This window comes from Sturnus vulgaris, chromosome 3 (assembly GCF_052056855.1).
Source record: "Sturnus vulgaris isolate bStuVul1 chromosome 3, bStuVul1.hap1, whole genome shotgun sequence".
Classification (NCBI taxonomy): domain Eukaryota; kingdom Metazoa; phylum Chordata; class Aves; order Passeriformes; family Sturnidae; genus Sturnus; species Sturnus vulgaris.
In genome coordinates, this window is record NC_142245.1 from 34,503,618 (window position 1) to 34,518,157 (window position 14,540).

General features: G+C 39.8%; 1 protein-coding gene across 1 annotated transcript in view; it reads right to left on the reverse strand.

The window, feature by feature from the left end:
* LOC106864348 (protein ELYS) overlaps positions 1–14,540 on the reverse strand; it is a 41,068-nt gene that overhangs the window by 14,178 nt on the left and 12,350 nt on the right. Inside the window, exons 7-23 of the mRNA XM_088161344.1 lie at positions 14,276–14,360; positions 9,828–9,978; positions 9,002–9,134; positions 8,734–8,915; positions 8,227–8,288; positions 7,268–7,396; positions 5,152–5,242; positions 4,974–5,063; positions 4,639–4,779; positions 3,788–3,892; positions 3,574–3,667; positions 3,150–3,273; positions 2,986–3,042; positions 1,812–1,958; positions 890–1,077; positions 576–720; positions 347–478 (exon numbers count right to left, since the gene is read on the reverse strand). Of these exons, the coding sequence (XP_088017470.1) occupies positions 347–478; positions 576–720; positions 890–1,077; positions 1,812–1,958; positions 2,986–3,042; positions 3,150–3,273; positions 3,574–3,667; positions 3,788–3,892; positions 4,639–4,779; positions 4,974–5,063; positions 5,152–5,242; positions 7,268–7,396; positions 8,227–8,288; positions 8,734–8,915; positions 9,002–9,134; positions 9,828–9,978; positions 14,276–14,360 (2,056 nt within the window). The remainder of the gene's footprint in view (positions 1–346; positions 479–575; positions 721–889; positions 1,078–1,811; positions 1,959–2,985; positions 3,043–3,149; positions 3,274–3,573; positions 3,668–3,787; positions 3,893–4,638; positions 4,780–4,973; positions 5,064–5,151; positions 5,243–7,267; positions 7,397–8,226; positions 8,289–8,733; positions 8,916–9,001; positions 9,135–9,827; positions 9,979–14,275; positions 14,361–14,540) is intronic.

A 14,540-nucleotide genomic window follows, 5' to 3' on the forward strand; every position in this document is an offset into this window, starting at 1 on the left:
AGTGCAAGGAATACTAGTCGAAAAAACGAAAACGTCAAAACTCCAAACAAATCCAAAACTCACAACTAAAACCATAACGGAAATTTTACCTGTGGAGTATCTAGAGTGCTCTCAAGTAAAAGTAAGATACAAGACACGACATACAACATACACTTCATTCCACAGAAACAAGTAACACAAAAACTTCCATAACCTAAACAAGACAAAACAGAGGGATCTGAGGAACTGAAAGAAAAGACAAGATACATATATACTCCACAGACGTGAACAAACTTTTTTAACTTCGGTCAACTATGGTCTGTAACATTTACTTCATAATTTCACACAGCAGGACTGTTACCCTTACCGTCAGACTGGCCTTCATGGACTGATTCAGCTGGAGTGCTGGGATGTAGTTGGCACGCTGAAGATGGTGGACTAAGAGAAATTCATGGTTCTGAACACCAGATTTGGTCTGTAAAAACTTCTCCAAACACTCCTGTGAGAAATAACACATTTCAAACATCAGTTACAATTCTGCCTCTTCTCTTGCCAGTGAGAGAATTAAGATTTTTTTGTTTCTTCTCCAAACTCACTTTTTCCGTGTCTGTGAAAGGCAGCTTCAGCAAATCCTCCATGAGCCCCATCTCCTGACAGATTTCATACATGTGCTTTAGCAGCTCTTCTATGTTTAACTTTGTGGTGTGTTGCTGCAACAGACCCCAAGCCTCCACCATGCACCTGCAGGAAAGGTTTTGGACATGCAAAGGAATGGCAACACTGGAGCCAAAAAGATGCCCCACACTGATGGTATTCATTCAAAGATCAAAGGAAACGGGGAGCCCCATCTGTACCATCAGTTCTCCACATTTCCCAGGATCTGAATGCCAAGAGTGGGAGATTTCCTTACCTATTGGACAACAACACGGTGAGGAACAGCCGCACTTCGCTGCTGCTGGACATCGACGGCTTCATCATCTGGATGTACCTGAGGGCTCTCCTGTGCTCTCCCTGGCACATGAGGGACTGAATTATCCTCATGTGCTGCCATGACACAGTCTTGATTGTAGCTGGATGGAAGAGCAGGGCCAGGGCATTCTGGACAAGTTGAGAGCAGCTTCATTACCACAGATACACACAGCCAGGCAACAAACACAGTCAAAAGTGTCTGCAGCAAGGCTGGATGTGGGTTAGACAAACTTAGATGTCTAACTAACAAAATACTTGACCCAGGACATACCAGTAAAAATTCTTCAGTACTTGCAGGAAAAAAAAAAAAAATCAACCATACAGAACTAAGTGAATGTTTTAAGAGGAGCAAATCAGATTTTTCTAAGTTTACAAAATTCTTTGTATGAACATCCCTTTTTATAAGTACATTACTAAATAAGAAGTTACTAGACAAACAAATTGATTCTATTGTTATGGTGACATAACACTAAGGCACTAGGAAGAAGAGGTTGAAAAGTCACTTCTGCCATCTTTTGTCTCAGATCTTCCTGCTACCATCACAGTTTCCATGCTCCAAGTACCCAAAACACTCTTTCAGAAACAGTGCCCAACCAGTCTGCTGAAAACCTAACCATAGACAGCTTTGAAAATTCAAATATGAAGCATTATTAAAGTTGATTACACCTTTGTTTTAATCTATTTCCTGTCAAAGTAGTTAAAAGCAAAATTTCAAATCCTAACTTATTGCTGAAGATGTCAGAGCAGTATTACAAAAAAGCTTCTTATGCTTCAACAGCTCCTAATACCTAAGTACCAATTCTTAAAACTTATTTTACTGTTTACAGCTCTGCAGTGCAATGTGTGTTTAACTCAATACTTACTTCATAATCATTGTGATCTAGAAGCCAAAACCCTTGGATCAGTTTAACAAGACCCCAAGGGATAGCAAAGGCAGTTGGAAAGGAGTCGATTGAAGTTTCTGTTTTATTTGGAAAGGAATGCATGATGTCCAGCAGCAAGTAAATTGTCTGAGAGTATCTCATTAAGGTGAATAAATTGCTAGGACCATAAACTTGTATCACGTAACATGTAGCAAAACATATTAATAATAAAATCACAGGAAGCAGAAAATCCTAATGTATTGATCTTGCCATTTTCAGCGATTACAACCCATTATATCAACTCAGGTCCTAATCACAAAACTGCATTCTGAAAAAACTTCCAGAAAGAAACACTTGTGGATTTCTCTAAGGAAATCAAAAAGGCAGATAGTGGGTATACTGGGAACTGTTACATCTGCTTACAACAGTGCAGCTACAAAACAAAGTTGGATACCGAGCACACTTGAACATCCAATGCTTAATTATTAAAGAAAACAAATTCTACAGCTGTTTTGTTCTCCCCATTTCCTGACTTCACAAAACACAAATTATGGTGCCCTTACAATGCAACTTAGCACTGACTGATTGCAACTGTGTTTAGAACTGCATGTGCATCCCTCCCTCCAAGTGTCATCTTCCTCACCTGACATCTAATGTCAGGGTCCTGTCTGAGTAAGATAGCTTGGGACTACAACCATTTTTAATCCCATTGCTCTCCAGCCTCCCTCTTTAGCCAACAAACACCAGAGGTAATTCTGCATATTCCAGCAGCCTAAAAATTAGGCTTCTGCTCAATTAATATTCTGTTATTCTGCTCTATTAATATTCTACACTTTTTGCACAAAAAAGGGCAACCACTGTCAGCTGGGCTGGGAAACAAATGATTTTGACAAAAATCAGCAACTGGAAAATCACTATTACAAACCCTTTCGTTCTCTAAAAGTACATTTTAGGGCATCATTCTAACAAGCAGCCATAACTACAGACAGGGGTGCCTTAAAAAATTAGTAACTGTGTTAAATTTTGAGAAGAACTAAGCAAGGTTTTAATCTTGATTATAACTTAGGGATCATGTTTTCTCATATGAGAAGAGACTTTGCAACAAAACACTTAAAGAAAAACATTTATGTGCACACACTGAAGGGGTAATACCAAAGCCTTTAGGAAAGGATACAATTGCATGTTTGTCACTTTCTTCAATGCTTTCTAGCAAATAGAGATCCAGCAGTGCCTGAAAAGAAAGATGAAAAGGTTTTCAATGCTCCTGTCTTTCAGAACCATTGCCTTTAGGGGACCACTACTGCAGCTGCCGGAGTTTTCAGTGAACACAACACTCACATGTAAACTAACAGGTGGGTATTTCCCAGTACCGCCTTCATCTCTCCGCCACAACTTCTCCACTTGCTCTCCCAACTGGGAAACCATTCCATCAATCATCAAGCAGTCAGAATCCCATTTTCCTCTGCAAAAACAGAGAACAAGGGCTTGGACAGAGTAAAACACTCATTCCAGCCTCTCAGTGTCACAGATTTCTGAGTCAGAGGAAAGACAGTCCTTAGGTCACAATGAACTCATGAATTAAGGAGTCCAAAGCACAAATCCAAGAGAAGAGTTGCAATGACCTTTTGGGTTCCAGGTTTGCTTTCTTCCTCTGTTACATGTAATGCCAAGGAAGTGCAGACAAAGGGTTTTCGCTGCAAAAATAACCACTCTCACAGAGGCTAACAGTGGCAGCTTTCTAGAGATTTCATCTAAGTCTTACCTTGATAAACGCTCGAGTTTCTCTCGATGACCTGTGTAGTAGCTCTGAATCAGAGGGTAATTGTAGAAAGGTCTAGACAAATGCATGTGATCATCTAGAGGTGATAAAGTAAAAGCAAGTTAAAGAAAACCACGTTTTTTTCAAATCAAACTTAGGACTAGAACAACGGAAGTCAAACAGCCTCAAGTGTTTTGGTACTACAAGTTCTGCTTACCTAAACCCTCGGGAAGGAGACTGGATCGACAGAACCAGATCACCACTTGTGCATACAAAGAAATGAGGCTGGTTACCACCTGCTTATTTGTCAAGTCTGCAAAACCTGAAAAAAGGCAAAACATGATTTAGATATTGTAATTCTTCTCCTTTTTACAAAAGCTCCCTTAACAGAACAAAGTACAAAAAATCACGGTGCAATTATCCTTAATTGTAGATGTCCCTCTGGATCACGTATGAATTTGAAGGAAAAAAATACCATTTACCCTCAGAACAAAAACCAATCATTACAGAGAAACAGAATCACTAAAAATTAAAATGAAAAACTAAAGCCTTATCTACTAGATTTACCCAGGAAGACGACGCTTGTTTTCCATGCAGCAGGGATTTTTACTTGAGCAAAACAGATTATGGTCCTCTTTTTCCATCAATATGCCATAACAATTTATAAAATCAGAAGCTAAAAATACTCCAGGAAACTTGCTTTACATTACACATTTCGGCTTTCTTTATATTTCCCAGCAGTTTGCACACAACTATCAATTGCTAGTTAACAATTAGGAACATTTCTCAGCATTATCACGCTCAGTTGCTGTAATTGCCAACCAGGTGCTTACTCAGCTCATTGCTGACCCAGTGTAGCCTCCCCTACCCAGCCCCATCAACTCCACAGCAAGCTGCTCCCCTGAACTCAAAGCGTCTTAAATCTAAGTCCCAACTGCTCAGATTTAAACTTCTTCCTGCTCAATCTGACTCTCTCCCAACCATCCAAAACAGCAGCTCCTGTCTCCACAGTTACAACCTTCCAAATCTTAGCAACTAGAACCAAGACCTAGCAGGGCTTGCACCAACCTCTCTCAGTAAGCTCTCGGGCTTCTGTTAGAAAACAGTTCAGGACTGTGCTGAGGTTGCTCAGAAGCAGCTGGCAGTGCTGAAGGGACTGTAATGTCTGTGGGTCAATGAAGTTGCAGGAGCCATCAAACAGCGGAACACCTTGTCAAGGAGAAATATTCAATCGTCAAGCAGCAGAGCAACTGCAGACTTCCAAAGCACACTCAAACAACCACAGGAGATTTGAAGAACCACTTAAAGAACCAGGAGAATACACTGCCTACATACAGATTACTGAAGAAGATCCTTTACAAAGAATCACTCCAGATTTCAAAAATGACTGGACCAGTACTCACAGATTTGGTCCAGTTCATCCTTTGTACAGATCACTTTGTTCCACGTCCACTCAAGAACAAACCGTAAATTTACAGCAGAACTTGGCTGCTCTTTAAAAAGAGAAAACAGAAAGACATGAAGCCACAATTCCCAACCAAAACAGACACAATATAAAAACATAAATGCAGGGAGCATTACCTTCAGAAGTCCAGTGTTTAATGCATCCCGTCAGAAGTTCTAAAGAACCTGTCTGCACAGCAGCTGACAACACTGCTTCTAACTGCTCCTCCTGAACAGAACAGACAAAAGCAAATCACAACCTCACACACTTTTCATACCCAGGCCTCACCACAAGTGTTTGTTTCTAACTGGATACTCATTCAGACATTAGTTGCAAATGCAACTAATTCCATATTCTTGATTCTTTCTTAATTCTAGCCACAGGCTCCACTGCTTGCTGGTTTGAGGAACACAAGAAAGTTTTTCTCTTGACATTTCAACTTCACACAGGCTACTTCTAATCTCTAGTTCTGTGCCTCGGGTTTCAGTCTTCATTTACTGAGTCACAATTAACTATTTTCAGTAACATCCTCTGCTAATACACATTATGCACTTTGGGCACGCCCTTTTGCCATCAGCAATATGTGAAGGGGCCAGAGCAAACACAACTGTGTTTGCATGGCAACAGTGAAGCTGAGGCCAAGTACCTCCCCAGTCCAGCAAGACATGAAGCAGCTTTGACAGCCAAAACATTCAGTTACAATTTGTTAAAGTACCATAAAGAAGTGAAATATTTCAGTTCTAATAGGCTGAAATTCCAGCCTATTCAAATACTGTATTCTAATGCCATGGCAATCCTTGAGAAGGATAATGCACAGGCATGCACACACATGGGAAACGATATAGTAGCTTATTCCAGCTGGTGTTCAGACATTTCTTTCAGGTGAAACGATCCGGCATAGAATTTCTTTTCTTCATCTCTATTTTTTTTACAAATAAATTTTAAATGCTTGCGTTCTAAGCAAAATCGTAACATTTAAGAGCGATTTCTACATCAGAAGATATATGGGATATTTCCATTATTTTCTGAAAATGCATTTTAGACAAGGAAACATGCCAAATACTATTTAGTGTACCAAACAAAATTTCAAGCTACTTAACCTAATTCTGAATCTTTTCTTTCTAGTATTCAAAAGCAATCCCCGCTTTATGCAGTGTCTGAACAACAGAGTCACAATCCAGCAAAGTATAATAAAATTTCTTGCTTTCCCAAGTTACTTCCCAACAAGAGCTGACATCAGAAAATCAAATCAGAATGTAAGAGCCTACTTCTGGCTTGCAAAATAAGCATTCAATGTGCTATGTCTGCTTGCCAAATTTGTTTAGCTACCACATTGTGCAGAAAAGTTATTTTTCCTGACACATTTCCAAAGTCTGGCAAAGAATCCCACAGACAGAAAGATGAAGGCAGGGGAAGACTGCTCTCCCCTTCCTAGTTCTTGCTGCTCCACTCCATGATAACCATCTAACCCTTCAGCTTTGACCCTGCCTGGACAAAGATGGGCTGTTCATCACAAAGGCTTCTTCTTTCATGAAACTCTTCAGATAAGAGCCAAAGTTTGCTGCACCGAAAATGGAAAACGCATGAGAGATGGGTGTGAAGCCACTGTGGTGACAGACAGAATGTAGCAGTGGTGAGAGATACAGGTGATGCACGTGTTGCAGCAAGAGGGCAGTCTAAGAGGAGGAAATCAAGCTACCACAGCTCAAGGTAAAGGCTAGAGAGGCAAAGATCAGTTTTGAGAGGGTACAGAAAAGCCTACTGATGAAAGGTATATGAGCAGAAGTGGTGATGAAATTGCCAGATGCAGCGGACAATTTTAACTGGTTAGCACTTCCTTGGAAGCAAATAATGTAAAGTGCAGCAAGCTGGTGTTTGTAGTAGTGCACATGAGGAAGGCACCTTCACTGCCACCTACTGCTCTGCAGCCAAGGCTCTGCAACACTGAGGGCATGAAGAGGATGAAACCTGTTCTCAGGAAAAGTTGCTTTCTGATGGACATGCCCAGCACTGACTGAATGTTTCTGCATACGGACCTGGGGCATGGCATTGACAGGCGAGTCACTGAAGACAGACCTCTCAGGGCTGTTCCCAGTCAGAAGACTGGATCTAAGAATATTATTACTTTTGCTAACTATATGTCAAAACCTGCCTGTCAGAGCAGCTTGCAACCAAAAATCATGGTCTTATAGCCTCTATAGCCTTCAGACAAGATGGATCTATTTCCCTCTGGATTCCCCAACATACACTCACCTGAGTCAGACTGGATGGCTGGACATCAACCAGTCTTGGAGACAGCAAGCCAGCTACAAGACACCGAGTGTAGCTGTCACGAATGGCTTCACTTATTAAAGGACCAGATTTCTTCAAAAACTTCAGGGTCTGAAACATCAATCAAAACACACAGATTAAGACAACATTCAATCACAAAGGTTTTGGATCACTTAGACTGTCAGAAAGCTGCATTAGTAGCAGCAGGCTTTAGGTTAGCAATTTTGGTAAGCATTGCTATGTAGAGTCTTAAAAGACAGCAGCACACTAACAGCTCCAGTTTCTAAAAAAACATCATATAGAAGAAAAAACCCCTGCAGTGCTGAAGAAAAGAAATTATTTTCCAGCCTCTCTGTCAATACACAGGCCTTGCTTTTCCGTGAACATTGACAAATTACATCCTGTAATTTGTCAAATCCTAAAACTAATACAAATACAAATCACTCTTTGAAAGATTATCTGCTCATTTGTGCAGAAGTTGATTTATATGGGTGTATTTAGTGAGCTGGAACTTAATTTGAAAGGATTTGTCACAAGCTGTGCAGTGGCTCAGAAGTTATAACTTGGCCAAGGTTGAGAGAAAAAACATGCATTTCTTCTTAAATTGTTAAATCACTTTTCCCTTTCTCCATGCTGACCTCCTTTCTCAAGTTCATCAGGGGTCAAAACCCTAACTCCACACCATACAAAGAAGTAAAGACTTTTCCCAACTTCCAGCACACTCTTTCTTTCTTCCTTCTACAGCAATGCTGCATTCCTTTCTAGCCATTCAATCCCTGCTCATGCCTCCCTAAAACAGTACCATTTGCATGAAACTGACAGGACGTGACTGCAGTTATACATGTGGATGGGCAGTGTGAGTATCAAGTGGCCTCTGACACTCAAAGCACTGCAAGGGAAAAGTTAGAAAAGGTTCATCTCTTGACAGCAATAAAAGTCACCTCCTTCTGGAAGCCGGTGCAAGTCATGTGAACAACTCCCGAGTTGAGCAAGCACGTCACATCTGCAGAAACAAGAATATTTGACAGACCCTGTTACCTTATCACCACTTTATGCTTTTTCAATAGTGCAGTCTGGAAAGACAAACCTCTAGCACCCCGTTCCTTCATCACATCACTTACAAACTTGCCATGAAAAGCAGTTACTCTGTCTGTAGTGGCACCCAGGTGCTGTGCTTTGGGCCTCAGCTCAAAGGCATTTCATTTTATGACCATCACCCCTTCCCAGGCTATGTTACAGAAGCCTCAAAACACAGTAGCTTGTCAGATATGTTTCACAAGAGGAAGACCTTTGTTAGGACAAGGTAATCAGGTTTGAGAAGGTTTGTGGGGCTTTATTTGTTTTGGTTTTTGTGCAAAAAACAACAAACAAGAAAGAGAACCACTAAATGGCATTTGAACTCCACTAGAGCTTGTCACAATTCAAATGAAAAGCAGTGAAATACCTACCAAAATTATAGGTGCTTGGATTAAAAAACTGTTCAGGTGGTGGATAAGAAGGAGGCACCCCCCGACTTAGACTACGCTCGTGTACCAGAATATCCAAAATGAGGTTTGGAGAAGTCATGCTTATTACAGGATCCAGTGACCACAGTGCAAAATAGGGGCAATCATGAAGGAATTCTTCTGGCCTGAAAGAAAACAAGTGCATAAGCTCAACAGCAATTTTCAAATTAAGCCTATGTAGGGATATTGAAATCACTTAATTAAAACCTACCTCAGTGAGTCTGGCATTTGAGCATGATACCAGCGATTGATGTCAAACACACCCAAATAAGTGGATGGCTTTCCCTGACCATAGGTATTCACTTGCCAACTGAAGATTGATACACTGGTGTCAGGAGAGATTACTGTCAAAAACAAGACATTGTTTCTTACTGTAGAAAATTTGAGATACCTGCTGTTTTTAAAACATCACTTTCTATTTTGGCTTCATTCTGTAACTTCACTCACAAAACACACCACTTCATTAATAATGATAAAAACAATATATAGAGTGGCAAACTTCCTGTGATAGCTTTTAGTTGTATTGCCTCTTTTTCTTGTTCAAATTGTATCTGTTCCAAAACAAACCAAATACACAATTATTAGCTCATCAAGTTGTTCATCCAGATCATCAAAAGAAGATATCAAATAGAACTGGCTCCAATACTGAGCCCTGGGGAACACCACTAGTGACCTGGTGCCATATGGATGCAGCCAGAAGTTTGAGTGAAAAAGAAAAAATAAATCAGGTAACATTCCTCAGCAATAGAAAGAATGGTATTACTGTTCAATGAAGACAACTGGCAGAACAAACTGACTGACCAGCCCTATACAGATGACCCCATACACTGCTCTAGCATCCCAGCAAATATTAAATAAAACCTACTTTTCCCCTTAAAGAATGGTGTTCAGAGGGATAAGAAGTATCACGTAACTTAAACACACGGGTTCTTTTTAATAAGCCCAACAAGGTCAGCTAGATGAATATTTAAGACTTTAAGACTGTGGGTATAGAACAGTATTCATTAGAATAACCAAACAGAGACATCAGAACAAACCTTCATTAACGCTATCCTCTCTGTCAGCATGGTTGCGAAATTTTTCTACGGTCTGACAGCTGAGTAATTTAGTATTGCTGGTCTGCCCTCTCAAGGGAAAGATTCCACCAGTGAGGTCTAAACTGTACCTTTCATCACAGTATTCCAAACCCTGGGAGGGGGGAAAAAAAAAAGATAATTAAAGGTAATTTGCATTAGATCTACTAAGAATGTATATATCTAATAAAACATGCATATCGTATTTTTTTTTTCTAGTGAACTTATTTCTGATAGCAAATAAAAACTACATCTGACATTCAAGAGAATTAAGTGTGAAATTTTAACAGATATTGGCTAAAAAGGCTTTATACATTTTCAAGTCTTAGCATTTCCTTAGCAAAACTTTACTCCGAAGCATGCACAATTCACACTATTTTATTAAAGAACTTTGGAAGTAACAGATACATGCAGGGTAGACAAGAAAAATCAAAACCATCTCTTTGAAAAACTAACATGAAGCCTAAGCAAAGAACCTCATCTGCACTGTAGCATAACTCAACACTAAAATAAATTTTAACAGATCATGTTAAAGATGAACAAGAAGTTCACCATTCCAAAAGACAGTTCCACAAGACAAAGCACTAAAATTCCATAAACCTGGCCAGCACTTATTTTAATGAATAGAAATACCAGCTTTCATTCATATACGAAGAGCCACTCTCACATAAATTCAGTGTGAATGCGAAGGAGAAAGTAATACCAAATAGTTCCTGCCAAAGGTAACTTCCTAACCCAAGCTGCATATTTTAAGTTTTCCACATTGGGGCAAGAATCTAAGTTAAGGAGCTCTAGTGCATGGAAGATAGTAAGCAATGATGTTCCAAGACCAGTTAAACAGGATAGTTTTCAAAGGAGTTGCACTGGTCAGACTCTGATATGAATGTAGAGACTGTACACAAGCCTTGTGTGAACAAAGGTAAGGATATGCTCCATGAACTGATCCGTAAGATACAGCAGCTGCTGAGATGATCTAAAAGAGGTCTTTGAAAGTGTAATTTAAGCCTATCTTTCAGTTTTCTTACTTGAGCAGATTTAAACCAGCCTTGAAGGCAGCAGAGACTCAAGTTTGGCACGTGTTTATAAAAACACAGTGCCACATGCTCCCAAAGTTCCATTCGTGACTTTTATCATGATGTGAAGTGAAAGATGCATGGTTTCATAACCTCAAGTCTGACTCCTGGGACGTACAGCACTGATGTAATCAGACCAGTGTTTGAAGCTCCTGTGACTTCTACTCAGTGAACAAGGAGCAGCAGCAGATTAATTTCTCCTTGTTTACTCAAGCTTGGCCTGACCAATGGGAACAACTCTTAAATGCTGTGTCACTCAAGACCGACAAGAAGCTTGATTCAGTCAGGTAGGCAGAGAGCCATCATGTCATGCTGACCCATCTGTGAGCACAAGAAGTATTCCGACACTGGTGAGCACAGATGCTTTTATGATGCATCCTTTGGGGAAGGATTAAGAATTGGTTTGGGGGGTTTTTTGGCAGGAGATGCTATCAGGTCTCAGCATGAAACTACACAATTAAGTGGTTTATCTGCAAGCCAGCTGAAGAACCTGTCTTTCCTCCTCAGAGGGTGCAGATGTTCAGCTCTCTCCAACAGCCTTCTAAGATTGGTTCCTGTTACAATCTTTCAACAAATGCCTGTGAATGTACTACTGGTTGTATGGTCTGTAGAGGGTTCCAACTCTTACTTTAACTACACCACAGGTTTTCCAGGTCAACAAACACAGTAACATTTTTTACACTTTGTGTGCTTTTGGTTTTTTTTAAGGAGTGTCAACTGGAATTTCGAGGAAATCTATTTTTAAAGACTGATGAAACATTTCAACCCTCTGAGCTATAAACTGACATCTGTCACATCCTGTTCAGGAAAGACAACCAAGACAAATAACTGCCAAATACTTAAAGGTCTCACATTTTAGCATTAAACTGTTCAGATGGAAAAAAAGTTGTAGCCACAAAAGAAATAGAGTCAATTGCCTTTTCCCCAATGCAGCACACAGTAAAAAGTATTGTCTTTGTCACTGCTAAGACTGTAGCTAAAAATAACTTTTTAAAGAGGATAAAACAAAACTGAAATTCAAAAGCGAATCTTGAGAAGATTAAAGAAACTTTCTCCTATCAACCTACCAAAGTGCTTAGAGCACTACAACATGCATGAGTGAGCTGCAATGAAAGCCCTTTAAAAAAAAACAAAACAAACCACAAAAAAACCCAAACAAACAAGGTGTTCTGCTTCTCTAGAGCACTGTATATTTTTGTCATTTAAAAATTGGGCATGAAGATATGGCATGCATATTTAGGCATATTGAACCACTTGAAGGTATTTCTACTTCATCATCATGACAGATGATTTATTTTAAAGAAACACCACCTTCTCCAAACACTTAATCTTTATCTGTTCAAAAAGTAACACTTCCAAATCAGGAAAGCCCTTTCCTATAGACAAAAGGAAAAAAGAACAAAATTTAAACTCACTCAAAAAATTCAGAACTCAAAGTCTCTATAAAAAAAGTCTTTGAACCACAGTCCAAGGTTTACCTCAATTTCATTTTGTACTCCTAAGAAAATATAAGAGGAAGTGTCAAACAGGAGGAAACAATTAAGAATTCTTTAATCTTAAGATTACTTTCCTATCAAAAAGATCTTGGTAGGGTTTCATGCATACTGCTGAACAGATTTAAACATTATACAGGTACCTCCTGTCTGTTAGATTATCTGAGACCTAATGATTACTCTTCTATATTTTTTCTATTCTATACCACGGCATCTCTGGAACCAGCTCTAAAAAATTATGGAGACCCTTCTGACCAAATCATGCCACTGTACATTGCATGTACATCTTCTGCTGGCTTTAAAAGCAGATTTCAGAGACAACCCACCCAAAACTTTAAAGAACAGTCATTTTTACAGCTACTGAGTTTCAGAATCAACACTGAAGGAACATTGTTGGTATTTTTGTAGGTGTATTTGAAGTCAGGCTGACAGAGTTTAGAAGAAAAACAGGATTATAAAAGAGAGATCAGAAATTCATAAAGAGATATATATGACCATATTGTAAGAGGGAGACAGAAGCTTCCTCATATCTACAGTTTGGTAACACAAAGCTATTCAAAGCCTTGTCTTCTGTTCCTACGTGCCATTAACATGATGTTTAAATTAAGAGTAATTTCATTTGTAACAGCCATTTCCTCTTGAGGACTCATGCATAAGGGCTCTTTGCAGATGAATCTAGCTGGAACACATGACATTAAAGTATAAAATTATATGGCTGCAGCATGGACAGATTGTGTCTGACCGATCTGGTCATCTTCTACGATGGAGTAACTGAAACACTTGAAAAGGGAAAAGTGACCAATGTCATCTACCTAGACTTCTAAAAGGTCTTTGACACAATTCCTCATGACATCACCATCTCTAAATCGAAGACAGGCAGATTTGAAAGGTGGACTACTCAGTGGATAAGGAATTGGTTGGAAAGACCAAGCCAGCGAGTTGTGGGAAACAGCTCTATCTCCAGGCATAGGCTGATGTTGAGCAGTGTGCCTCAGAAACATGTATGGGGACCAGTGCTCTTCAATATCTTCATCAATGACACAAATAAGTGAGATCAAGTGCACCTTAACCACGTTTGCAGATGACACAAGGCTGAAAGATAAAGGTGACAAAACAAAAGGCTGGGATGTCACCCAGAGGGATGTGGAGAAGCCTGAGAGGTGGACCAATGGGAATCTCATGACATGAAGGTCAGCAAGTCCAAGCACAGGGTGCTACACCTGGAATGGGGCAATCCTAGACATGACTAGAGACTGGGAGAAATGACTGAGAGCAGCCCTGCCAAGGACATGGGGGTTCTGGTGGACAAAAAGCAATACGCACTCACAGCCCAGAAGTCCAACCTCATCCCAGTGCAGCCTTTCAGCATGTAAAGGGAGCTCATAAAAAAGAGGGAGATTTACATTTTACAATGGCAGATAGTGATAGGACAAAGGAGAAGGGGTTTTCAACTAAAATGAGATTTAGATTAGATACTAGGAAAAAAATTTTTACTGTGAGAGTGGTGAGGATCTGGAGGACAGGCTGCCCAGAGATGCTAAAGATGCCCCATCCCTGGAAGTGTTCAAGGCTAGGGTGGAGAGGGCCCTCAGCAAACTGATCTAGTGGGTGCCATCCATACCTATGGCAGGGGATTGCAATTAGATGATATTTAAGGTCTTCCAAACAAAACCATTCTATGATTCTGTGACTTGTTTTGAAAAGTATGATGGACAAAAGAAAGCCTAAAAAGACTCATCAAAAGACTTTTTTCTTATGTCTCACTCATCTTTCTTGGTCAACTTAACTGATCCTTACTTAAGACAAAATTACTATTTTCATCTTCTCACATATAGGCCTGTCTTACCTCGTACATGACTTGTCCTGATGCCAGGCGTTTCCTGTCACCAAATGCTAACTGCAACAGATGTAAACTTACAACATCACCTTCACTGAAAAAGGTATAGATGAGGAAATTTGATTACAAAGCTGCATTACAATCCTCATTATCATTTTATTAGATCTAGGCTGAAACTTACTTAAGAGCATGCTCTTCCTGAAAAGAAAAACACTGCTTCCCAAAACATGATAATTGGTCACATTTAGCAACTAAAACAGAAAGGAGGAAATTT